Here is a 27176-nt window from a genome sequence, read left to right as displayed (position 1 = left end):
TCAGCTTCTGAACACAGCAGTTGGAACCTTATCGAACATGAAAATATAATCACATTTTGAAAATAGAAGTATAGTTGCTGCACAATATTATGTAAATTACAAAGTGTACAATATTGTGATTAACGATTTTTAAAAGTTTATTTATAGTTATTATGAAGTATTGGCTATATTCTCCATGTTGTATAATATTTCCTTGTAGCTTATTTTATGCCTGATTGTTTGTACCTCTTCCTTCCTTCTGTAGTTGCTCTCCCCATTAGTAACCACTAGTTTGTTCTTTATATCTGTAATCACAGATTTTTTGATTTCCCCCAGATTTTTGCAGTCTTCAACTCTACAAACATATGCAAAACAAAGAGTTTGTAATTATTTAGCTCATAGTTTCTTTTGAGAGTTTAGGGAGTTATAAGCTAACCTTAATTGATTTTTTTGTTGTTTTGAGAAGAGAGTTTGATTTTTGAATTTGGATGTGTTTAGGTATGCTGAGATTTCATGTCAGCCCGTTTTTATCTCTGTTCTGTCCACCTGTCCAACCCCAAGATCCTTGCAAATAGCACCTGGCCTGTTTTGCTCCTAGTCTGTGGTCTACCTAGCTCTTGGCTTCTTTCGGGGAGATAAATTGGAAAAGTGATTGCTTTTACAGCCTAAACAAAAAGGGCTGTTTTGGAATGTGTTGTGTGTGTGTGCATACATGCTAAGTCACTTCAGGCATGTTCAGCTCTTTGCAACCCTGTGGTCTGGAACCTGCCAGGCTCCTCTGTCCATGGGATTCTCCAGGCAGGAATACTGGAGGCGGTTGCGATTCCCTACTCCAGGGGATCTTCCCCACCCAGAGATCGAACCTCTGTCTCTCTCTTGCATCTCCTGCATTGGCAAGCAGTTACTTTACCACTAACACCACCTGGGAAGCCTGTTTTGGATTTAAGGAGAAGAAAAAGACAGGATTTGAGATGAAGATCGAGAAGGTAATGCCTAAAGAGCAGAGGGAAACCTTCAGGGAAAATCCAAATGGATGCTTCTTGCTTGTCTGTGATGCATGGCACCCACTGTGACGATCGTGTTTACCCACGGTCGTCAGTACACTAGAGTTGAGTTTTGAAACAGTTTTCTCTGGAGCCATATTGGATATAACATGCTGTCTTTTTCCCTCGTGAGTTAATTCTTAAAAATGCTCTGTGACCAGTTGGGGAAAGGGTAAACTAGTTTTATGTTTGGGGACCTGGAGTCTTATCTCCCAGATAGATGTTTTTTCTCTGTGTGTTTAGATGCTATGGGAAGCAGAGTAACAATCCCCAGTGCAAAAACTTAGTGAAAGGAGGTCTGTGTCAGGCCTGGTTAATCCCTTGTTAAATTAGATAGACTTTAACCAGCCTCTATAGAACAGTTCCTTGTGTTGTTGGTGGGTCCTTGGAGAGCTTTTTCTATTTCTATTGCCTAGAAATAATTGGCTGTTCTAAAATGGTGACAAGGTTTGTTGGCTAAAGCCTGGGTCTCTCACAACCATCACTTGCTTTGGAAGGCACTTACAGAAAAGACCTAGCTTGCCCCCAATCCTTTTTATTTTTCAACTTTTAGGGCCTGGCCTGTTATTTTCGGCTGCTCACTTCTAGGTCCCTGTGCAGAGGGAGTGGTAATGTGCTGGGCCTTGGGGCCTGGTTCTCTGTTACTGGACTGTGGGTAAATTTACCAGTCATCTAAATAGGGAATGCCAGGTAACACACAAGAAGTTGAGTCTGATCTGATAATGAAGTGAGTTTATGGTAAACATCCTTTTGAAATTTAAGTGCAGAGTCAACTGCAAAGGCATTACAGTTCCCTTCTCTACCTTTTTGTCCTGTTCCTTTTAGAATAATCAAAATTCAAATCATATAGAACTTTGTCAGTCAAAACCAGAAAAACAGGTAACTTGAACAGATTGCGGGCTTGGATGTGTGTGTCATATATGCCCGAAAGAAATGCTTTGGATTCTTGCCCAGTGCACTAGTATGAAGTCTTGAAGTCTTAGAGTTTTGAAGCCGAGTTGGGGGTTAGTTTAAAGGGGAGAAGTGCCAGTCCTGGGTTGTGCTTCCTTGACCTTTGGGTAAAGAACACAACCTTGAGAAGCGCTGATGAATTACAGAGTAGGTAAGGGAACCCGGGGAACCTCCGGCCTGCTCCCTGGGTGCGCTTGGCTGGTCATAAAACCTGGTTAGCTGAGTGATGTGTTCTTTGCTGCTTACTTCTCCTGGCCTCTGCCAGATGACGTCTTAAAGAACTGGAGAGCCAGACCTCTTCCCCAAGCTTCCATTTTCTATGTAGCTCTTTTTTCAGTCTTAGTACTACATACACATGACTTTCTTTGGTAGATTTGCTTGGCAGGCAGTTCCAGGCACTGGCGTCCTTCCTGCCTATGATGGGGAGCAGGGAGGATGAACTCCCCCAGAAACCAGGGCTCTCCAGGTGGGGGAGGCAATCCCAGCCAGCCCAGCCAGGAGAGTTGGGAGTGGCTGTCGGACCTTTTACAATAAAAGGTGGCGATCGTTTCAGGTAGGTGCCCTTTCTCCTCTTGCCCTCTTTGTCTTGTATAAGTGACAGGTGTTAGAGGCTTGGAATTGCTGCAGTTCTTTCCTTCTTGGACTTGGCAGATGAAATAGGACTGCGTTACTGGGGACTCATGCATCAAAATGTTGCAGCTTAAAAGATACTTTGAAGAGAGTTGAGTCCATTTAGAACAAGCCCCCATTTTCTAAAAAAAATTGGTTTCCTGCAAGGATGACTAGGTTTTTCTGTTTCTTCTGTTAAAACACAAGTGGAGGGAGAAATCCATGGGAGAATATTTTCATCTCCATTGAATGATGCCCGACTCCCTTTTCTTCTGTTTTTAACATTTAGTAATGCCTGTCCTTGCCCTCACCTCCAAAAAATTCCCAGGAGGGAAATAAGTGAAAAATGACGCTCCTCTCATCCATCCTTGTCTTTCATCCCCTAGACTCTTTGCAACAGCTACCTTTTAGCTGTTTGCTATATTTCCTTCCAATACGTATTTAATGAACATGTAAATTCATCTATGTCTGTCTGTATTGCTTTTCAAATTTCATATCCAAACCCTTTCAGTAACATCTTGAAGAGGTGACATGATTTTACTTTGATAAACGGTACTTCTTTGCTTCCGTAAAAGATGTTACCTAGGTGTTTTAACTCTGAACCCTTCGAATGAGGAGACTTGTGGAGAGTTGTCATGAATTGATACGCATACCGCAGCATTGGACCCGTCTGCCATAGGAGAAGGAGCTTTCTGTATTCTGGTGATTGATTTGGGATAGCTTCTAAAAACTGCAGACCATCTTTGTTAAGTTCTTTGAAATATCTCTTTAATAGGGCTTGCCTGGTGGCTCAGACAGTAAAGAATCTACCTGCAATGCAGGAGACCTGGGTTCGACCCATGGGTTGGGAAGATCCCCTGGAAAAGGGAATGGCTACCCACTCCAGTATTTTTGCCTGGAGAATCCCATGGACAGAGGAGCCTAGCAGGCTACAGTCCAAGGGGTCGCAAAGAGTCAGACACAACTGAGCGCCTGACACACTATGCATTTAAGATGATAGTACAGGAAGTCCCTTTGGGGTAACAGATTTACTTTTATGGTTGCTACTCAATTCCTGTGTTTTGTCGTCTTCGGGTGTATTGGTTCACAGTTAAAAATAGAGCTCTAATTAAAATGGGAGCCCTCTCTGAAAATAAGAACTATATTTTAATTAGTAAATTCCTATTTGCTTAACATATTTTTGTTTTGTTTTTCTCTTTTTTTTGAAAATTTTAACAGCAAGCCCGGGCTGAGCAGGAAGAAGAATTCATAAGTAACACTTTATTCAAGAAAATTCAAGCTTTGCAGAAGGAGAAAGAAACCCTTGCTGTAAATTACGAGAAGGAAGAAGAGTTCCTCACTAATGAGCTCTCCAGAAAATTGATGCAGGTAAATTACCTTTTCTCCCCTCTTATCTTCCCTGCCTGTTTTCTTCTCTAGGGGGGGAAAAAATGACTTTGATCTAGCACTTTGCTTGAAACATTTGCTGATGAGGTTGTAGCTAAAATTCTTTAGAGATTAAAATACCTAAGTGAAGATGGCAGCAGTGTAATACTCAAGACTGTGGTTCCCAGCTCATCTGCTTAGGTGAGGTACGATATTTTATACCCTGACCATTTTAAGAAATTGCTGATGATCCTGAGGCCTTAGCACAGGAGTCAGTGTATTTTGGGATTATGAGAGTTAACGCCAAATGTGAGATTTCTTTCTCTTTTTATGTTGAATCTGTAATGAATATATGGACGTTTTTGGCAACCAGAAGTAGGTCTTTTGTACTAATATATGAAGATACAAAGGGAAATGCCACTTTGAGGGGAGGAAAATATGTGTATCTGTGATAGTTAAAATTATGCACAATCAGTTGTGTTTAGATGGGTGAGTAATATGTTACTGAACAAATAACAAATGTTGAAACTTAACATCAATCACTAATAGTGTATAGAAGACAACGCACAAAACATACAGAAATTTTAATTTTTCTAGTTAGATTTTTCTACCTTCCCCTCCTGTTTGTTTTGCTTTCCTCTCCTTGATGCTTATTAGTAAATTACAAAAGTAAGATTTGTTTAGGGCAAATATCATGCAGGTTATTTAGTATGAACTTGAGAACAGTGGGTCATTGAGTTTTCATTATTTAACACAACATGTCCAAAATAGTGAATAGGTATAAAATTATCCAAAGAGAACTATTATTGGTATTTTTTTCAGATGGCTGTAAAAGGTAGAAATCTTTCCTTGTATTTTCTGTTCACTGGCATTACTAACAATTTCACTCATTAATTTGATCAAAATATGTATTCTAATGAGATTATAGCAAAAGGATATTTGGAGCCTAAAAAAACCTTCCTAAATTCTTCTCTTACCTTCTAACATATCAAATGTTGGAAGAAGAGACCAGAAAGTTTAGTGTTAAGACCATGCAATGGTCCAGGCACCTTTTACCCATCTTTTTATTCTTATTTTCCTACCTAATTATTGAATAAAGATACCACTATAATCTTGTACAAAATTTGGTTTATATGGCAGCTGTTGGGATGTGAAGGATAGAGATCCTCGGTCAGTATTATCTAGTGGAGATTTATGGTGGAGTTTCTGTGTTGAAATGTTTTCTTTATTCCTGCGCATTCTGATTTAGAGGAAAAACGAGGTAGAAGATTAGTTCGACTTTTGACTCTTATCACGCCCTGGCAGCATTAGACCAGTTATTCTAAATGTTGCTTTAAGGCTTCCTTTTCTGAGTTTTGTGTGTAATCAGATGCCCTAATTTTTAACACTTCGAGAAACATTTTTTTGTTTTCAACTTGCGTAGTCATTGGTATTTGGAATCTTTGATTAAAGGACATTATAAAGCAGGCAGTATCCTAGCCCGATCATGCTTTCTTTTTCTCAAGAAAGGCTCATTTTCATTGTGAGTTGTTCTGTAACGTGTAGTTTAAATAGCCTCTTGTTAGCTTATTATCATGACCCACCTTCTTTCCAAGGACATTGATGTCCCTTAAAGCAAGCTACTGGATAGAGTGAACGCCTAAGAGCCATGTGCAACAGAAAGACATTAATTATAGTAATATATTTGGCATAAGAAGGTTTGAACTTAAAATTTAAGCTCTGAACATCTTATAAATAAAGCTATAACTTGGAGAAATGTAGTTTTTTTTTTTTTCCAGAATTATTTTTTCAGATTATTATTTTTTCCAGATTGTTTTTTCAGAATTCTTACATTAAAAGAAATAGTTTTACTTGGTTAGGAGAAAAATTTTCATATATTAAAAACTTTAATTTTTTGAGGGGCATGGATCTTTCTAAAGAGACTGGGTAATACATTAATACAAACTGGACAATGCAAAAAAATGTTACCCGAAGTAATTTGTAATGTGGAGCCCTGGTCTTCACATGTCTGGGTTATGTTCACCCTCAGTCAAAACAAAGTGTTCAGTACGAGGATGTAAGTCTGTTGTTTGGGGAGTTCTAGGTGGATCTGTAGCTCATTAGTAATCCCACTTGTAGAACCTGGGCAAATGGATGGTCAACATGTCTCTGAGACATGAATCCCCACTTGGTTCCTAGATTTTATTTTCATATATTATATATATATATATTCATGTCTCAGAGACATATAGATATATATGATTCCCTGGTGGCTCAGATGGTAAAGCATCTGCCCGCAGTGTGGGATCCTGGTTTGATCCCTGGGACGGGGAGATCCCCTGGAGAAGGAAATGGCAACCCACTCCAGTACTCTTGCCTAGAAAATTCCATGGATGGAGGAGCCTGGTGGGCTACAGTCCATGGAGTCGCAGAGTCGGACATGACTGAGCGACTTCACTTTACTTTACTTTCTATATATATATATATATATATATATATAGAGAGAGAGAGAGAGAGAGAGAGAGAGAGAGAGAGCGTGCACGTGCGCTTCGTCTCTGTCATGTCTGACTCTTTGTGACCCTTTAAACTGTAGCCCACCAGGCTCCTCTGTCCATGGGAGCTTTCAGGCAAGAATGCTGGAGTGGGTTGCCATTTCCTCCTCCAGTGGATCTTCCCAACCCAGGGATTGAACCCATGTCTCCTGTGTCTCCTGCATTGCAGGCAGATTCTTTACCCACAGTCATCAGGGAAGCCCTATATAAGGGAATTCCATATGTGTATATAGTAATAAATGCAGGAGCCTCTGGTTTGAGTTCTGGGTCGGGAAGATCCACTGGAGAAGGGATAGGCTATCCACTCTGGTACCCTTGGGCTTCCCTCGTAGCTTAGCTGGTAGAGAATCCACCTGTAATGTGGGAGACCTGGGTTCGATCCCTGGGTTGGGAAGATCCCCTGGAGAAGGGAATGGCTCCCCACTCCAGTATTCTAGCCTGGAGAATTCCGTGGACTATACAGTCCATGGGGTCGCAAAGAGTGGGACACGACTGAGCAACTTTCACAAAAGTATCGATAACATAGACGTAAACCTTGCCATTGCAGCCAGTTTTGAGAGTGTAATTCAGTGGCATTAAGTACACTCACATTGTTGTACAACCATTCCCACCACCCATCCCCAAGAACTTTTTCAAACTGAAACTGAATCCATAAGAAATAGCCCCTTATTCCATGCTCCTGGTTCTTTCTAAGACTTTTGAAAAGACACTGATGGTAGGTAGTGTGAGGTTGAAGTCTCTGGCAAGCTCCAGAGCTGTGCCTACTGTGACATGAACAGTCATCCCTCACTTTAGACACCAGGGATCAACTGCACACCGTTTTGTGGTGAATCCCTGTACCTTTGGCCAGCTGGAAGGCTCTTGCATAACTGCTGGAAAGAAGGGCTGTAGGCCTACTGTACCCATCCCCCGGGCTTTCCTGAAGGATTTCAGCCGGTCCTTTGTTGCAGCCTCACATTTTCTGCCACCCAGTGTGGTAGAACTAATCTCCATCTGGAAGATTTTTAGAGTAATTGGTACCAATAGACTTTCCCCACTGTGTAATTACTTTAATATGACTCTAGGATGCTTGCTTCTGGATAAGAACTTGTTATGATAGCCTACTAAGAGAAACCGTGCTGCCGGTGACACTGATGGACAGAGGAGTAAATTGACGTGTTCGCCAGGGAAGTGTTTAACATTTTTCACCCAGAGGCCGCGTAGAGAGGCTACTTACGGAGCAATTTTGGTTTTGTTGCTTGTGCTACGGCGGTTGTCTTTGATAGTGAGTGTTGCTTTTATGTGCATTTCAAAGGAATTCTTTGGTCTTGAGAACAAAATGAGATTATTACCATAAAGGAGATACCTCCTTTTCCATCTGCTGTGATACAGATGGTATCTAATACCTATAAAAACTGAATCAAATGTATTTAAGTAGATGAATAGAAATCTCTTTGCCCTGTTAAAAGATCATGTTTGGAAGATAGGTTCAACACCTCCAAATAGGTTAATCCTGTCTAAAGCAAAGAAAGACCCAGGCACAAACCAGCATGCAGTTTTTCTCCTTTATTTTTGTATACATCTGCTAGATAGATACCTTGGTTTTTTTTGTTTTTGTTTTGATACCTTGGTTTTGCAAAGACTCTTGTCTGAAAAATCTGCTTCCTTCTGAGCCTGGACCATGGGATCGATGACTTGACAGTAAGAACTGTCCTAAAAAGGAGTCTTCTAGTCTAATGCCAAGCCTATGTTAGAACTAAATTCAGCTCTGGAATGCCTTGAAGAGATGTTTGTTGCTTAATCATAATTTGTAATTAAAGTGTATAAGGAATGTTTTGTGATCAAATTCTTCATCAGAATTTGATTCTTAATATCTATGCTAGGAAAAAAAAAGTCTGAAAGACTATTCTCTGAAATGTTGGCTGTAATTATACTCGGGTGCTGAGCTTAGGGATGTTAATTTTCTCGTGCTCCTTTCCTTCTCAGTTTGTGGAGGTAACATGCATTACTTTTGTAATTAGAAAATATCTTACTTCCTAAGAAGAAAATTTAAAAAATACCTATTTTGTCCTTATGGTTTGAAACCTCCAGCTGTATCACTGAACTTGAGAGCTCATAGTCTTGCAATTGTTACCAAACCAGACTGGGGTCTGCTTACCTGATGTGCACCAAAGCTGGTCCACTGACGGGGCTGTGGTGAAAGAAAGTACAATGTTTACTGCAGGGCATCAAACAAGGAGAATGGGCAGCTTGTGCTCAAAAGACATGAGCTCCTCGAATGCTTTTCAGGAAGGGTTTTGAAAGACATTGAGGGGAGAGAGACACAGGGTGCATGATCAGCTCATGCCCAATTCTCTGATGGGTTGATGGTGAGGAAATAGTGATGTTTCAGGAATCTCAGCCATCAGTCTTTCGGTTCCAACCAGTCTGGGATTTACGTGTACTGGTGGTCAGCATGCAGCTAACTTCTTCCACCTAGTGGGGGTTTTAGTATCTGCACAACAACTCAAGGACATGGCTCAGGATATTATTTATAGCCCTGAGGAGGAAATAAAATAAAGGTCTTTGTCTTTGTTGTATGGCTTAACTATTATTATTTTGTCTTGCTTGACTGTTTTCTCACTTCTCTAATTAAATCTGCTATGTAACCAAAGAGCAAATTTAAAGCTTTTCTACAAACAAGAGGCAGGGGCCAAGGCAGGGGTGGGGGTAAGATGGAGGTCTATCCCTGGGGTGGTCCTGCAGGGTCTTACTCATTTTCACTATCATAATTGCATCTGTTTATCATGGACCGCATAGACTGCAGTGCACTGGAGCCCCTTGCAGTGTCAGGAAGATTCTGGACTACCCAGATTGTTCATTTAGAGCTAGCATAAACAAAATGCTTTTATGATTGGCTTAACTGTCTTGTCAGCTGTGATACGATTCATTCCACTGGCCGCTCTTTAAAAAAAAACAAAATCCTAATTCCTCTGGCTAACAGTTAAGCACCAGTCACCAATACCAACTGGAAGACCTATTATTGCTGAGATGGATAGAGATTTTAGCCCCTGTGGATTTTCTCACTTGCTTTTATGTAAGCCCAAGGCATCAGGTTCACTTCCTGCTCTTGGGAAGCCCTGTTCAATTGTTGCCTACACTTTTCTCCACCAATTCTGCTGCCAAAAGTTAATGAATTTTTTTTTTCCTTTATTTAAAAGCCTGGAACAGGACTGAGATAGGAGTACCGAATATTATATAATCTATCTGAATGTTTTCACTCTAATCCAATTTTCAAACTTTAGACCTTAAAATAACAAGTTTGTGGTCTTGTACTGTAGAATCACATTTGAAATTGGATCTGGTCCTCAGAAAACAATGCCACTGTAGCTATTAATATAATAAAAATGATTGTACTCATTCTCTTACTGAGGAGACACATTTTTCTTACTGATGGCGGAAAGCACTTAAGAACAAAAGTTTTCTGGATCTCTTGTTACACGACTTGTTGTTACTATTATTGACTTGGTCCCTGAGGTGAGAACGCCTCCGGGAATTGCAGCAGTTGCAGATTCCTAGCATCTGTGGAAAGATGATATACGGAGGGAAGGAAGGAAGTTGTGGGCAAAAACCACTGCTGAAGCCGCCATTGCCAAGTGATACAGAGCTGAGACGTTCAGAAGGCTGCTCTGTAATAGCGTTATTCTTCCATCTGTGTTTGCACAGGAATGAAACAGAGTAAGGCTTGCGAGAAGTCCCTGAATCTGCCCGTTGACCTAGACAAAGGCTTACATTCCTGGACCTCCTCTCTCCCCTCCCCTCTACCTGGAGTAATAGTTTCTCCTTCCATTCGCATCTTTAGTCCCTTCAAGGCTGTGTCTGTGGAGGGCAGGCTTGTCCGCAGGCACTAGAAGTGAGCGTAGATGTCCAGTTCCCTTCTGAAGCCTGTACGCCAGAATCTGAGGCTGCCTTCTTTTCCTCCAAGTTCTCCAAGTCACTAAGATGGCAGTGTAGTGATCTTGTTTGTTCAGGCTGCAGAATCACATGTCAGGGTGATAAATATGTATGAAACCCTGTTTAGTTCATTTTAAAGGCACCGAGGCGAACGCTGCTGTCACATCCATTCAGGTGGAGACTTGTTCTCCCGTGGCAGGGGAGAAGAGACCTTGAAATATGTTCTTCATTAAGCTGGCTCGACCAGTGGCCCTGTTGGCGTTTAGTTTTTCAGGGCTATTAATGCTGAGCAGAAAAATTGGCCATCACCTAATAGCTAACAGAACATTTGGGGCAAAGTTGAGTTGTGGGTTTTTTGTTTTTTTTTTTTTTTTGTCATTCTCATTGTTCTTTTTCATTCCACATTATCTGACTCTCAGCTGCGTGGGTTCTTTGTTTCTTTTCATGGAACAGGGGGCTTATACATTGTGTTCACGATACATCTGCAGAGGGCTTCTGGGATGTGTTTATTGCATTTTAAATGCCACAACCACCAGAGGCCAAATTATAAGGCAGAATTTTCCTGTTAGCAGCATGCCAGAAATCTCAGTCCAACGTAATCTGCATTATGATTAGAAAATACAATAAACTTGAGGCAGTTCTTTTAGTCTTCACAAATCACTGCGTTTTGGTTTTTTTTCAAAATGTGCAAAATATGTGTAGTATGTTACCATTATGGCTGGAGTTAATGTGCCAGTCTGGATTCCACAAAATACAAGAGCAAGGTTTAGGGCTTAGCAGCTTTTCAGGTTGACTTCTTTGACAAAATATGGAGAAATGCAGGTAGAAAGTAAAAGTAGGAGAAGGAAACGAAAAATAATGAGATGAAGCTGGAGTGAGAAGTTGCTTTATTCACTAGGGTAGGGGTAAGTAAGCATTGTTATTTCTAGTTGAAAAGGTGAATCTTGGAGATTGAAAGATACTTGGCTGCACTGTAGATGGACTTGAACTATCACTGGAAGTGCTGTGCAAATGATTTTAAACCTTGCAGTTATAAATGTTGCAGTGTTCTGCATTTCTTGGGTTTTTTTTTTTTTTAATTTTAAAAAGTCTACAGTCAGCCCAGTTAGTAATTACCTTAAAATACAGAGATATATCCTACTACTAATTATCTTTACTTTCCTTTTTTTTTTTTTCCTTTTAATTTATGATAAGTTCTCAGCTTAAAATGAATTCTTTCTTTGGGTGAAATATTCTCTACTTCTCAAAGAAGAAAGGGTTAATTTTTACAAAATGGATTTTTTTTTTTTTGCAGGTTGAGTCCAGAGCCTCAAGAATTCCTTTATCTTATTCATTGAGCATCTTTTTTAAAATCTTGTTCCTAACTAGATCCTTTCCAAGGTGTTAACACTTTAAGCAGCATGATGCTATTAGGAATCAAATCTAGGAAGGTCAGACTTAGCCCCTGAGGTATTCTAAGTGGACAGGAAGCCTCATGTACTGGAGCCCTGCGCTCAGGTGAGAGCTTGTCCTCAGTGTTGAGGAGACTGACGAGAAAATAACATCCAAAAAAATAATTTATTTTCTGGAAGGGCCTACCAATTTTTTTTCCTTGCAAAAGTTAAGTATACTTTTGCCCTTTTTGAAAATCACAATTAGATAATTCAGGCAAGCTTCACTGAAGATAAGTGGAAGAATGAACAAGATAATGAAGAACTACTGGGAGGAGATCTGGGGAAGGTGGAAATTGAGAGGAGACCCAGCACCCAAGGCTCCCTTTTTCCTGAGCACATGTGCTATTTATTTCTTACAGAACAGCTAAGAAGCTGAATTGGGCTTTAGGCAGTTGTGTAGAGCTGGGGTTTCAGAAGTCAGAGCTCAGGGCTGGCCAAAGGTGGGGACAAAGATAAATCACCTCCACTTTAATATGGAATCATGAAGAGCTATACCATCGGAAAAAAGTGAACTTTTTTTTTTTTTTTTTTGCTTCATTTGGATGAATCAGAGAACACAAAACTTTGATTTTGGATTAAGGCAGACTGTGCTCATCTCAGCCTGGAGGAGGGGGAGTGTACATGGTGCTGAGCGTGTGTGGGAAGCGCTGTGGGAGGCGTCTTTGGAGCCGTCCCAAAGTTGCAGAAATTTGGAAGAAACGGCTTCAGGTACTCTAGGCAGAGGATACAGAGTGATCAGGACTGGGCTTGGGGTGCGGCGGCTCCTGTTAGTGTGGTGACCAACAGGACTTGGGGTCTAGAAGCCCCTGCACCAGAGTGGTCTCCAGACACGTACGTTTGCCCAGGATGACGGGTTTCTTTCTTTCTTTTTTTGATGTGGGCGATTTTTTAAAAGTCCTTGTTGAATTTGTTAAGATATTGCTTCTGGTTTATATTTTGGTTTTTTGGTCATGAGGCTGGTCTTTGGCTCCCTGACTAGCGACCAAACCTACACCCCCTGCGTTGGAAGGTGCAGCCTTAACCGCTGGACTGCCAGGGCAGTCCCTTCAGTTTTTAAAATGTGGGTGTGGTTTTTTTTTTTTTTCTCCAGGAAAAGAGTCTTTAGAAAAAGACATGAGATGGGCCTTTAATCATAGTTACCACCACTCTCTATGCCTGGACCCTGAAGACATTTGTGTGTGCAAACCTTAGACTGTCACTTGGGCTGAGTGTGAAAGTATGGGGAACTTGCATGGGGACTGGATTGAAGTTGGACTTGAACATTGTACCGATGAGTTTGGGCTTACTCTGCAGGAATGAGGGAGCCATTATAAGGTTTCGAGCAGGGTGTTGAATGAATAGAAAACCCTACTAGTTTAGTTTAGCATGAGCTACACTGGACCCGGGGTATCGATTAGGAGCTTTGGCAGTGGCCCAGTGAAGAGGAGTAAACGATTTGAACCAGAGCACAGAAAGCACAGGGTGTGTTGGACAGCTGTTCTGGGGGCTGACTCAATGCCATTTGGTAACTGATGAGATGTGAGGTATTGACTGAGAATAACAGGACCAGTGACAGAAGGGGGAAGGAGGTGGGCTTAAGTGTGGGCCCAGGAGGCGTCTAGTGGTGATGCACTGAATTGAAGGTGGGAGGTTGACTTTCTGCTCAGCAGAGCTGTTCAGATTGGTTTAGAGACTCAGTATTGTGAGAGACAGTTATTTTTTTTCAAAGCCTATGTTAACTGCTTGGAACAGTAAGTCCCCTGCACGTGAACCTTTAAGCTGTAAACTTTAAACGATGCGAATGTTTGTTCACTTGTTCGTTCACGTAAGTTAGTTCTCATGGCTAGCATACATTGTCACACGCATGCTTCCTCCACAAGTGGTCGTGCTTTTGTGTGCTTGCTGTACAGTTCTGTATAGAGTACAGTATCTTTATTTCCAGCCAGAGATGTCTGGAAGCAAGGATAAAGGCAGCACTATAGAGCTGATTGTGTTAGTCAGGTACCTGGGCTTACTTTGTCAAATTGGACTTAAGAACACGCTCTTGGAACAAAACTTGTTCACATGTAGGGGGCTTACTGTGTTAACTACATGACAATTATTTTTGGCAATCCAGTGATTTAATGTAGTCCCTGTTCTATGGTGGCCTTTATTTGGTTCAGTGCAGATGGCTCTAGTTCTTGGTAGTTGTCAATAAAGGAGGGATGTTGGTTGCAAAAACTGCAGGTTGTACAGAGAATGGTTAGCATTGACTAGTGCAAACAGAACTGGGGGCATCTTGGGTTTATCCTCGAGTTGAATCGAAAAAGCTGAGTCTGGGGCTGGTGGCAAGAAGGCGCGCCTCCCTTGGCTCTGGGTGGACTAACAACAGGCCCAGACGTGCAAACACGCTTCGCCAGGCCTGGGATTTGGCAAACCTGCTGCATGCTGGGTGGGTGGGCTGGCCTAGCCGCCAACCTTCACGTGCACCTGCGCCTGCTGGAGAAGGTTTTGCCCAGAATAAAAGCCATTCAGTGAAGAGCTTTTGAATCTCTGGTATAAGAAGCCTGGTTCACTGAAGTGGCTCCAGAAAACTTTGGAAATTATGAGAAAGACAACAATTATCGGTAATTCAATGATGCTTAAGGCTAGCCTGTGTTAGATCAACTTAATGCTATACTCATGTCTTTTAATGGGCTGGAAATTGGCTTTGGGACTTCATATGTGACTGGATACAATGAGAAAATGCTCCCATTTGAGTGCTTAGAATTTTCCAGGTTTGTAGTTGTGTTTTTGCTTATGGCTTTTTCACTTATGTTAATATATTTTTCGTGCTGAATCCCAAGGAGCAAATCTTCATTTATATAACCCTAATTCCATTGTAAATGTGCTGCTGGTGGATCGTCAGTTATGTAATTTCCATTCTACAAGGTTTCTTGTTGTTAACAGTACAATATATTGCACGGTTAACAGTTCTAAAGCTCTCCTGTAATCTGTGAGATTGACTTTGTAAGAAGTATATTTACAGAAAATGCTGATTCTGACAACAAATTTTAATCTACCTAAGCATTTTGCTTTAGATATATTAAAGGCAAGCAAATGAGTTTGTTTTTTTTTTTTTCCAAGCACATTAATAGAATTTACTTGCCTCTTTACTTCTCAGTTTGAATGATTTTTGTTCCAGTTTAGGATCTCTGACCTGATTAGTAAGATTAAGAATTGCTTATGACATTTAGACCTCTGATTAAAAATTTTAAATCATGTCTTGAATTTTATGCCCATGTTGAAGACGCTACTCAGAAATGAAACTGGAGTTTAGTTTTTCTGATAGGTCCTGAAAAGTAACAGTGAAAGTGTTAGTCATTCAGTCGTGTCTGACTCTTTGTGACCCCATGGACCGTAGCCCGCCAGGCTCCTCTGTCCGTGGGATTCTTCAGGCAAGAATACTAGAGTGGGTAGCCATTCCCTTCTCCAGGGAATCTTCCCAACCATAGGATCCAAGCTGGGTCTCCTCCACTGAAGGCAGATTCTTTACCACTGAGCCACCAGGAAATCATCTCTGATATGTCCTGGGTCACCTAAACCAGTCTTCCTTTTATGGTTTTTGTTTATGATGTCATGGACTACAGCTTTAAAACAAGCAGGTGGAGGGAATTCCCTGGCAGTCCAGTAGTTAGGGCTTCATGCTTCCACTGCATGGGGCATGAGTTCTATCCTTGGTTGGGGAACTAAAATCCTGTATGCCATGAGGTGCAGCCAAATAAAAAAATAAATAAATAAAATAGATGAATTCAGGGTGTTGGTTCAAGTCCTGTTGGGGCCAGATAGCTTGAATTTACATGTATCTGTTTGAAACAAACAATTTCTGAAATTTTCTCAGGTGCATTGTCATGAGGAAAACTCTGTGGCCTCTCTTCTTGCCCATCTTAATTCTCTTCTCATGATTGTTCTGGGGGGTTGTTTTTGTATTTCTTGCTGTATTTCTCTTTTTATTGGTGGTTTCTTGGTTCCAAGGAAGAACCAGATTTTCTGTTTCTAGTGTTCTGTTTGGAACACTAACTCTGTGCCCTGCCCCTAAATTGCCTGTCACCCGAGAGATGGCAGAACAAAACAGGCAGCAAAGCTGTTTGTTCCAGGTCTGTCTCTGGGGGATGTTAAAAACTGTGAGTGTTTGGCTGAGTTATATCTCAGGATGGCTTGATATTTTCCAAATGGTTCATACAACCCAGGGACCTCGCTTGAGTTCTGGTAACGACAGCTTCACCATCACATTTTCCTTTGGGTATAGCTCTTGAAAGGAAAAAGCCTTTTAAAATTGAGAGCTTTTGTAGATTTCATTACTAGCTGAATCAGTATTCTTAAAGGAAACACCTTAGCAGTTATGGACGGTGTTAGACCATCTGTCTGTATGTGAGTCTTTTCCTCTAGGTCAATGAGAATCTTACCTTTGCTCAGATTAATATTCTGTGACAAATTGCTGCCTGGGTCAGGGGAGAGATTTTTTTGACATTAGATTGCATCCTTTATTGTTTGGGGCTTCCCTGGCAGCTCAGATGGTAAAGAATCCATCTGCAATGCAGGAGACTCAGGTTTGATCCCTGGGTTGGGAAAATCCCCTGGAGAAGGAAATGGCTACCCACTCCATCCAGTATTCTGGCCTGGAGAATTCCATGGACAGAGGAGACTGGCGGGCTATGGTCCATGGGGTTGCAAAGAGATGGACACAACTGAGCAATGAACACTTTCTCTTTATTATTTTAATTTACTTAAGAACACAAGTATAACACTAAAAAAAAGGGAAGAAGGAGGCTCTTTGAAATAAAAGTGGCAGCAGTTGAAAACATATTGGGGAGACTTCCCTGGTAGTCCAGTGGTTAAAAATCCACCCTGCAATGCAGGGGACGCAGGTTCGATCCGTGGTCGGGGAACTAAGATCCCACATGCTATGGAGCAGCTAAGCCCGTGCACCACAACTAGAGAATCCCCGTACAGTGGAAAATCACGCATGATGCAGCAAAGATCCTGCGTGCCACAACTGAGAATGGCGCAGCCAGTATTTTAAAAACCGTATTGGAGGGAAACACATCTAATATTTAAAGAAAATTATGCAAAAGGTTTAAAAGTTTTAAGACAAAAAGTTCATTTTTCTAAAACCAGTAGATATCATTTAAGCTTAGCATTCATAAACTATTTTAGGGCAAAGATAATGTCTTAACTATAGTTTCACTCCCTTCTGGCTCTACTGTGCAGGTGGAAGGAAGACACACCACACAGGTAATTTTTAGAGAATGCAAGAGTGAGATGAAGAGGTCCTTGTTCTGCCTTTTTTCCCTCATAACTGATGCCTGTCCCATTGGGGGCCTTTGTGTCTGAAATGCTGAGAACTGTTCTCACTTTCTGACCATTCCTCTTAGTTCCTTTAATTACTGCTTGATCTTCCAGAACCTGAATTTTAATGAGCTAGTTAAAAATAGACTTGTCACTGTAAGCACCTCTTCATATCTGCTTGCTTTCTGAGTCCCTGCAAGGTTGACCAGCTTTTTTGGAGTTGCATGTAAAAAACAGTTGGAGGGAAACCAGCATCTGTTTAGTCAACATTTCCCATGTTGAAAGACAGTGTCAGATTTTGAACATTTTTGTTTTCTTTTTAAACACCAAGCATGGTACTTTCAGAGCAATGGAAATTGTTTCAATTGAGGAGATGATTAAGTATAATCTTTTGAGGTTTTTAGGCCCACCGAGCTCTCTCTCTTGTCCAATGTACCCTCTACGGGTTCACAAAGAGACATAGCTTTCCTTGGGCAAGCATCCATGTCTGTATTTAGCCATTTAACATTCGGAACGCCAGGGGTGCACTAGGCACTTGTGGATGGAAGCGTGTTTTGCCAGCCCCTCAGGTTTGCTCAGGATCTGGTAGGAGGACTCTGGTTTAGAGTTTAGAGCATGGTTTGGGGCCCCAGGCTCTGCCACGTTCCAGCTGAATTACCTTGGTCTGGTAACCTGTTTTATCACATTAGATATGGGGGTTGTCATGCCTGCCTAATACGAGCATGGTATGCAGTGCCTGCCTAAAGAAATGGTTTTGGAGGTAGAATTAGGGAGCATTGGTCATCTTAGACCTCAAAATCAAACTGTGTGCTTCATTGTTTTTAATAGCTTTTGCTTAATTTGCCTATAGTTCTGAAAATATCAGGCCCTGTGGCTCATTCCTATTAACCCCTGCTATGAATCAGTAGCCCCACCCAACTGAGAACATTGGAAATAAGGCACCGTGATTCATGAGAACCCCAGTTGTGTGTCATGGAATTTCTTTTATTCTCTTTTGGTTTTGAAGTTTGGAGTACATTTTTTTAAGATTTCTTTTGCAATGACCCCGTAACCTTATTTTTTAATTGCATGAATAAGAGGCTTTCCCTCTTGGTTTTCAGAAAAAGATGTAGAAGGTGTGAAGTTGGTCTCATTACAAGAAGTTAATTATTTGTACTGATTTTTGCCAAGTATGCTTACTAGGACACTCGTAAATAGCATTCAGAATACTTGACCAGGTATTTTCTGTGATTGTAATTTCTCTTCCCTCTCTACATACATTGTATAAATGCAAGTAAATTGCATGAATGCAAGTAAACTGTAATTCATTTAATAAAAACTGACAGTTGCAAATTTTCTATTTTTTAAATAACTTTTCTGGCCAAGGTATAAAAATTTTCAAGTCTGCAAGGGTTATATATGTGCTGAAAAATATGTTTCCTTCCTTTCCTCATCCCCAGTTCTTCCCTACAGAAACAACCACTTACATGTTCTTCAAAATTGAAATTGGTGTTTAATCATGGTTTGATGCTCTATACATATATATATATACACACACACACACATACATGTGTATATATACACACACATATATATTTATACATACAGACAGACAAGTGCCTCTGATTATGCACTATAATTTTTGGTTATAAGTTAGAGGAATCAGGAGCGGGTTATTAGGTGTACATTTGGATATACGAGCAGAAATGAGTAAGGTAACTTTTATGATGACCTCCTATACTTGGTTTAACCAGCTTTTAGAGCCAGCATTATCATGGCTTTTGAGTGTCTTGATTTCCATATCGTTTTTTTTTTTATTTTATTTTCCAGTTGCAGCATGAGAAAGCTGAACTAGAACAGCATCTTGAGCAGGAGCAGGAATTCCAGGTCAACAAACTGATGAAGAAAATTAAAAAACTGGAGAATGATACCATTTCTAAACAGCTTACCTTAGAACAGGTAAAAATGTATGGTTCTCTCTCTGTATCCTTAATTAGGATAGTTCTTTTTTTTTTTTTTTTTCCCTCATATCATCAACTGTTCTTTCAAACTTTAAAAGGTCCTGTGGAATATCAGTGAAAAACATTTTTCAACTTTTTCTTCACACAGTGGGGACTTCCTGTCTGAAGTATGCATTGACAGTTCTGCATAGCACCTCCTTACTTTCTCATGCTCTTTTGTTCTTTTCAACCACAACTAATAAGGTCTCAAGAGATATATTGTGATGTACTGATTTATAGGCAGGAAATGTTAGGTTCCTTTTGCAAAAGAGGGAAGAATATGTTTTGAACCACAGGATCCCTTCTGTGAAAGTTCTTGAGACAGTGGGACTGTGGAGCAAAAACTTCTCTTTCAAGGGTTCTTCAGAACAATTAGCCCTTTTGTCTTTGAATTATTAGCAACCTTGTATGAACCTAGTCTTTTCCCACCTAGATTTGTTGATACAGGTATGGAGTCCTAGACTCAGTCACTCATCCTGGTTCAGCCACTGGTTAGTTTTGTGACCTTGCATTAACTTCATTAACTTTGCGGGGGTCCAAGTTTGCCATTTGTAAACAAGAGAAGCACAGGCTCCAATCAGGAGTGGCAAGCTTAGAAAGGTGCAAAAGGTGGAAAGCACCAGTGCACAGTCCGTCTGTGCGTTGCCCTTGGTAGACGTTAGTGTTTGCCTTAGGAGGCCAGGCTTTTCTGCCTTTTCTGCCTTTGCCTTTTCTGCCAGCCCAGAATCGTGGCCCGCCATCATCGGTCCTGCCGGGTTGGCGTGCCAGACAGAAGTTCCTGTTGTCTCTGGCCTAAGTGCCCCTAATGCTGTTGCCATGCTAATTTATTTTCCTGAAGTTGGAAGAGACCAAGCATAGTGTAGTGCTGCCTGGTTTCCGTGTAAAATTCGGTGTATTGACATTTTCTAGCTCTTCATGATTTGGATCCCAATTATCGTTTTGATGATTTGGCCAAGGCTTCTGTGCAAAGTTGTCTGATTTATCGCAACTTTGGCGTCTTTCATATGTGGAGCTTAGTCCATGCTAACTGGTTTTTGAATCACCCTCAGGACCGTTCTCATTTCATCACTGTACTTGAGACGGAATCGTTGTGGGATTATCAGATGTAAGAGAAAGTGAGCGTTTATTTTAAACTAATTAAACTGACTTTTATTTTTTATTTTTTTGCATTCTTCCTCTATCTACCTATATCAAAGGATGGGTTACAGTGATTTCCAAGACTTTGAATAATGGCCTTGAAATTTTTTTTCCATTCCTTCTAGGTTAAAGAACAAAAAAGTTCCATTTCCACGGGCTGGCTATTTTGCAAAAATCCAGAGTAATCTAGTCCTACTATTCCTCTTTGGAATTCAGATGCAGTTTCCAAATTTAGAAGACTCCTCCACCTCTCACAGCTTAAAAACATCTTGTTCCGAAGTTCTCCTGTTTAATTTCCAGGATAGACGGTAGCCAGTTCCATTCACGTTAGTTTTAAAAATGTTTGTGTAAGCCCCTGACGTCCCACAGACTTGTTACTGGTAATTGTTAATCAAGATGTGACCAAGTGGAATTCTCACCCTGGTTGGAACTGTGAGAACTTTGCTTGGCCATCACCTTCCCTGTGATGGCTGTCAGTGACGGGAGCGGCTTCTACCTTGTGTTTGCTCATAGATTCCAGAGGAGGCTTTGGAACCCTGACCCCCAAAGTTTAGCTGTGGCCACAAGGTGGAGGTAGAGTCAGAAAGAGAAGCGAGAGAGGATGGATGGCTTCCCCGTGTTAAGGCTCATTGGAAACCTCAGTAACTAAATGCTTTGAAAACTAGGCACAAGTTATACCTTCTCCCCAGTTAATGATTTAGTGCCCTGTAAGACTCATATCAGACCTCAACACTAAAGAAATGGATTTCCACAATGGAACGTGTACACTGTAAAGTCCTTAACTGGAAACTTAACTTCAGATGTGGGATGAAGTGAAAAAAAAAGTGAAAGTGTTTGTGGGATATCAAGTCTGTATTTTATTTTTTTAATTAAAAAACTTTTTTTATTGGAGTATAGTTGATTTACAATGTTATGTTTCAGGTATACAGCACAGTGAATCAGTTATACATACACATATATCCACTCTTTTTTAGATTGTTTTCCCGTAGAGGTCATCACATCAAGTCCTTGTTTTAATTAAGATGGAGAAATGTAACATTATCATAAAACATTGCCCCCTTTCTTTTGATTAAATGTTGGGGATTTCATTCTATTTTGTTTAGCTACAAGTAATTTTAGTCTGTGTTTGGAGAGAATATTTATGTTCTACAGTAGAAACGAATCTCTTCTGTGTTTCCGTGGGTATGCTCTGACCCTCTCTTGTGGCCATCTTTTGGGATTGTCATCTGTATTATATTTACTATATATGTCATAGTCTGTATAATATACCCTATATTAAAGTTACTATAAGAAGAGCCAAGACAGGTGTTATATTACTCATGAGGATATATATGTGGTCATGCCTTTGCTCTTGTCTCTGACAACACATTTTTAGAACTAAAAGCTATTGGAAGGCGTTTATCCTTTGGGTCCAGTGCCTTAGCATTGCTTTGTTGAAAGAGTTTAAATAAAGTGTGGATTTGGACAGGTTATTGGAGAGCTGTCATTTGTACTTCAGAGGGCAGTGTAGGGTCAGGTTGGTTTAGGGCATGGGTAATGGACTTGGATAGACCTAAGGCCAGCCTTGCTGCAAGAGCAAGAAAGTGTGAGGAGACGGAAATGGGAAAGCTATGCAGTAAACAGTGGATCGAGGTTCTGCATGGCTTAGAGGTGCTGAGAACACAGAAGAGATGGTGAAGACGTAAAGTTGAATCCCTCTTCTTTGTTACTGGGCAGGGGAAGAGTCCGGCCTTCGGCAGTCTGCACGTGTGGTGTCTTTGAGGGCATACCCTTGTCTTGCAGAGGCAGCCACGTAGCCATACTACGACTCTTGCAGGCCTCAGTGTTGGAAGGTGCCCAGGGGTTACCTTCAGCCACTAGCGAATGTCAGGTGACTGCAGAGGTTTGAGAAGACCCCAGCTTCCAGGGGCAACACCCACTTCTCCCAGTGTCCATCACCATATATAACTTTATCCTAGAAGCAAGGCTTTAGAGTGAATTTCAATCCTCAGCAAGTAATTTTTTGTTGTTGTTCTCTTTATGTATCTGTTTATGGCTGCACTGGGCCTCCTTGCAGCGTGGGCTTTCTCTAGTCGAGGGGAGCAGGGGCTGCTCAGGCACAGTGTGCAGGCTTCTCATTGGGTCAGTAGTTGTGGTGCACGGGATTAGTTGCTCCACGTCATGTAGAATCTTCCCGAACCATGGGCTGAACCTGTGTCTCCTGCGTTGGCAGGTGGATTCTTAACTACTGGACTATCAGGGAAGTCCAGTTTTTTGTTGTTGTTGTTCACTTTTTAAAAAGGTAATAAGGAAACATTTTGTGTATTTTAAGTTCCACAAAGAAGAAAGGCACATTGTCACTTTCTAGCTCTTGGTACAATGGTTCTGAGTTAAGAATATAAGACGGCCTTTCTGCCTTACTTGTCTAGCAGGTAGTACAAGCCAACTGACGTCACAAGCAGTCCACATACAATTCTGATGCTGCTTATTTTTAGTGGCTGCAATGACTAATTCTAGTGAGTTACACAGATCATCTGTTGTCCTGGTGACTTAGCAGCTAATTGAGTGGCTAGTGGCTAGTGTTCAGGTCTGCATCTTTGATTGGTTGATTTTTTTTTAAGTTGGAATAAGATATTTCCTAGGTTCATGGGTAATGTGGGCATACTGGGTTTAGTTAGAATTCGATTCATGCTGGCGGCTGCCCTGGCAAGCTCTGTTGCAGGAGCTCTTCAGAGAACAGCCATGTTCCATGAGCCTTCATTTGCATTAAGGAGAGGAAACTTGGGGCTTCTGGGTAAAGAACCTGCCTGCCAGTACAGGAGACGCAGGTTCGATCCCTGGGTGGGGAAGATCCCTTGGAGAAGGGAATGGCAAACCACTCTAGTATTCTTGCCTGGAGAGCCCCATGGACACAGAAACCTGTTGGGCTACAGTCCCTAGGGTCGCAGAGTCATACACGACTGAAGTGACTTAGCACACACACGTGCACAGAGGAAACATAGTGACCCCTGTGCATCTTTTGAAGTTTGATTTCACAGACTCATCTCAAATGATGAGAAGTCTTAAACTTTTTTAATTATAAGACTAATCCATTGTGCTTTCAAGAAAATGTGGAAAACCTAAACATGGAAGTACAACCATGAAGAAACATCACCTAGACTACAGTCCCCGCCTCCAACAACTGCTATTCATGTTTTTCATCGTCTTCCTTCCCTTTGTCTTTTTCCTCCAACAATAGAGTAGTGAAAAATGCACACTGTTGTCTAACACTAGTAATAACACTAATAATAATGTGTCTAACAATAGTAGAGAAAATTAGAGATACCAAGGGATAATGTTGTTAACAATATATAGTGTTGTCTAACACAGGTAATAACACTAATAAGTGTCATCTAACAATAGTAAAGAAAATTAGAGATACCAAGGGAACATTTCATGCAAAGATGGGCACAATAAAGGACAGAAATGGTATGGACTTAAGAGAAGCAGAACATATCAAGAAGAGGTGGCAAGAATACACAGAAGAACTGCACAAAAAGGATCTTTATGACGCAAATAACCACGATGATGTGATCACTCACCTAGAGCCAGACATCTGGGAATGTGAGGTCAAGTGGGCCTTAGGAAGCATCACTATGAACAAAGCTAGTGGAGGTAATGGAATTCCAGCTGAGCTCTTTCAAATCCTAAAAGATGATGCTGTTAAAGTGCTACATTCAACATGCCAGCAAATTTGGAAAACTCGGCAGTGGCCACAGGACTGGAAAAGGTCAGTTTTCATTCCAATCCCAAAGAAAGGCAATGCAAAAGAATGCTCAAACTACCGGACAATTGCACTCATCTCACATGCTAGTAAAGTAATGCTCAAAATTCTCGAAGCCAGGCTTCGACAGTGCGTCAACTGTGAACTTCCAGATGTTCAAGCTGGTTTTAGAAAAGGCAGAGAAACCGGAGATCAAATGGTCAACATCCGTTGGATCATCAAGACAGCAAGACATTTCCAGAAAAACATCTGCTTCTGCATTATTGACGACACCAAAGGCTTTAACTGTGTGGATCATAGCAAACTAGAAAGTTCTTAAAGAGATGGGAATACCAGACCACCTGATCTGCCTCCTGAGAAATCTGTATGCAGGTCAAGAAGCAACAGTTAGAACCGGACATGGAACAACAGACTGGTTCCAAATTGGGAAGGGAATATGTCAAGGCTATATATTGTCACCCTGCTTATTTAACTTCTATGCAGAGTACATCATGCGAAATGCTGGACTGGATGAAGCACAAGCAGGAATCAAGATTGCCGGGAGAAATATCAACAACTTCAGATACTCAGATGACTCCACCCTTATGGCAGGAAGTGAAGAGGAACTGAAGAGCCTCTTGATGAACATGAACAAGGAGAATGAAAAAGTTGGCTTAAAAGTCAACATTCAAAAAACTAAGATCATGGCATCCGGTCCCATCACTTCATGGCAAATAATGGGGTAACAATGGAAACAGTGAGAGACTTTATTTATGGGGCTCCAAAATTACTGCAGATAGTGACTGCAGCTATGAAATTAAAAGATGCTTGCTCCTTGGAAGAAAAGCTCTGACTATCCTAGACAGCATATTAAAAAGCAGATATGTTACTTTGCCAACAAAGGTCCATCTAGTCAAAGCTGTGGTTTTTCCAGTAGCCTCGTAGGGATGTGAGAGTTGAACTATAAAGAAAGCGGGGCATCGAAGAATTGATGCTTTTGAACTGTGATGTTGCAGAAGGTCCTTGAGAGTCCCTTGGACTGGAAGGAGATCAATCTAGTGAATCATAAAGGAAGTCAGTCCTGAATAGTTATTGAAAGGACTGATGCTGATGCTGAAACTCCAATACTTTGGCCACCTGATGGGAAGAACTGACTGATTGGAAAAGACCCTGATGCTGGGAACGATTGAAGGCAGGAGGAGAAGAGAACTACAGAGGATGAGATGGTTGGATGGCATCACCAACTCGATGGACATGAATTTGAGCAAGCTCTGGGAGTTGATGGACAGGGAGGCCTGGCGTGCTGTAGTCCATGGGGTCGCAAAGAGTCCGACATGACTGAGCAACTAAACTGAATAATAATGTATTGTAATTTACTGCCCTGCTTTTAATTTCGTAAAGTATTACAACCTGTGTGTTCACATTTTAGACAAGGTACACAGCCAGACATAATCATGGTAAACCCGAAAGTCAGCTTGATGGGGATTTGTAGCAAATCCTTGAAGATGGGTGGGTCACCTGAAGGTCAAATACAGACATCGTGCGCTGTGTTTTGCTTAGTCATTCAGTCATCTCCGACTCTTGTGAGCCTGTGGACTGTAGCCTGCCAGGCTCTCTGTCCATGGGATTCTCCAGGTAAATATACTAGAATGGATCGCCATGCCCTCCTGCAGGGGATCTTCCCAACCCAGGGATCAAACCCAGGTCTCCCACATTGCAGGCGGACTCTTTACTTTCTGAGCCACCAGGGAAGCCCTACCTACTGCTTATCAGGGAGAGGTGGAGAAAAGCCTCAGAGCATACTGGAATATAAGTGAGAGTTTGTGCCTTGGTAGTAAACAAACCAGGGGCAGTAGTAGGTGGTACTGAAGGAGCTTCAGCAGGCTCTCTTTTCAGGTGATATGTAATTGAGGAGCTGTCAGAGTGTGATGAATCCAGCTGAGGGGCCTCCCCTCCACACCTGTGAGAGCAGACATTGAGCTCTGTCTGGGACACAGATTAAGTCCCTCCACAGGATATGAAATGAAAGAAGTCCTTCCTTAGGCCTTGTTTCAATTAAGTACCAAGACTCTGTTCCATCTTGTCAGGTATTATTTTGAAGCACCCAGGTAACATTTGCCTTGTGCATCAGTTTGAACAGTTGGATGGCAGGGACAAAATTAAAAATGAGTTTTCTTTACAAAGAAGGAGGTACCTCACCATGATCCAACCATGTATGTTCCTGGTCATGCACTGGTGGTAAAGACTTTGCCTGTGAAATTGTAGGGCATGGGTGTGCTACGTATAGTAAAGGCGATAGCATCCAGAGATACTGTACTGAGACTTTCTAGTTGCTTGTAATTAGAATGTATGAGGTCAGTTCTTTATAACTTTAAACTTTTTATTTTAATTGGGGTATAGCCAATTAATAATGTTGTGGTACTTTCAGGTGAACAGTGAAGGGATTCAACTATATATATACATATGTCCATTCTCCCCCAAACCCTCCTCCCATCCAGGATGGCACATGACATTGAGCAGAGTTCCATGTGCTGTACAATGGGTGTTTGTTGGTTATCCATCTTAAATAGAGCAGTGTGTGCATGACCTTCCCAAAGTCCCTAACTATTCCTTCCCTCCAGCAACCAAAAGTTCATTTCACGAAGTCCATTAAAAAAAAAAAAAAAGAAAAGAAAACAGAACAAGAATTTGGTGGGTAACTTAGAAAAGGTACTCTCCTTAGCTAAACGTATGTGGCAAATGGCTAAATCCTGCATCTATATATTAACCCACCAATTCCTAATTTATCCCTCCCCCAACCTTCCCTCTTTAGTAATGATAAGTTTACTATGTCTGTGAGTCTGTTTTTGTAAATAAGTTGATTTGTATCCTTTTTGAATTCTGCATGATACATGATATTTGTCTCTCACAGAGGCTCATTTTAGATGATGAGCTGAAGGTAGCCCCTGATGTGACGGTGTATTTGCAGCGTGCGCTGTGGTATGTGTTCTTTCCCGAGGATTTCTCCACTGTGTTCTTGATGTAGCAAAAAAATCCTGTATACCCAAGACTTTGAAACCTGCTTGCTTTCCACTGATGGTAATTATTTGGTAAAAGAGTCCCCTAGAATTATGAACCCATTATGCAAATTTGTATAATATTGCACTGATGTCAAAGTGATGGAAACTTAAGCCTGGAAACCATATAAATATGACTAATTATATGTGTATCTGTTTCATAAAAGACCTACA

At 41.2% G+C, this 27176-nt stretch overlaps 1 protein-coding gene across 1 annotated transcript in view; it reads left to right on the top strand.

Annotated features, from left to right (window-relative positions):
- Positions 1 to 27176, top strand: part of CCDC6 (coiled-coil domain containing 6) — a 110419-nt gene that overhangs the window by 49731 nt on the left and 33512 nt on the right. Inside the window, exons 2-3 of the mRNA XM_015104369.4 lie at positions 3801 to 3950; positions 18919 to 19047. Of these exons, the coding sequence (XP_014959855.2) occupies positions 3801 to 3950; positions 18919 to 19047 (279 nt within the window). The remainder of the gene's footprint in view (positions 1 to 3800; positions 3951 to 18918; positions 19048 to 27176) is intronic.

The sequence above is a fragment of the Ovis aries genome, chromosome 25 (assembly GCF_016772045.2).
Source record: "Ovis aries strain OAR_USU_Benz2616 breed Rambouillet chromosome 25, ARS-UI_Ramb_v3.0, whole genome shotgun sequence".
Lineage (NCBI taxonomy): Eukaryota > Metazoa > Chordata > Mammalia > Artiodactyla > Bovidae > Ovis > Ovis aries.
This window is presented reverse-complemented; position numbering and strand designations above follow the sequence as displayed.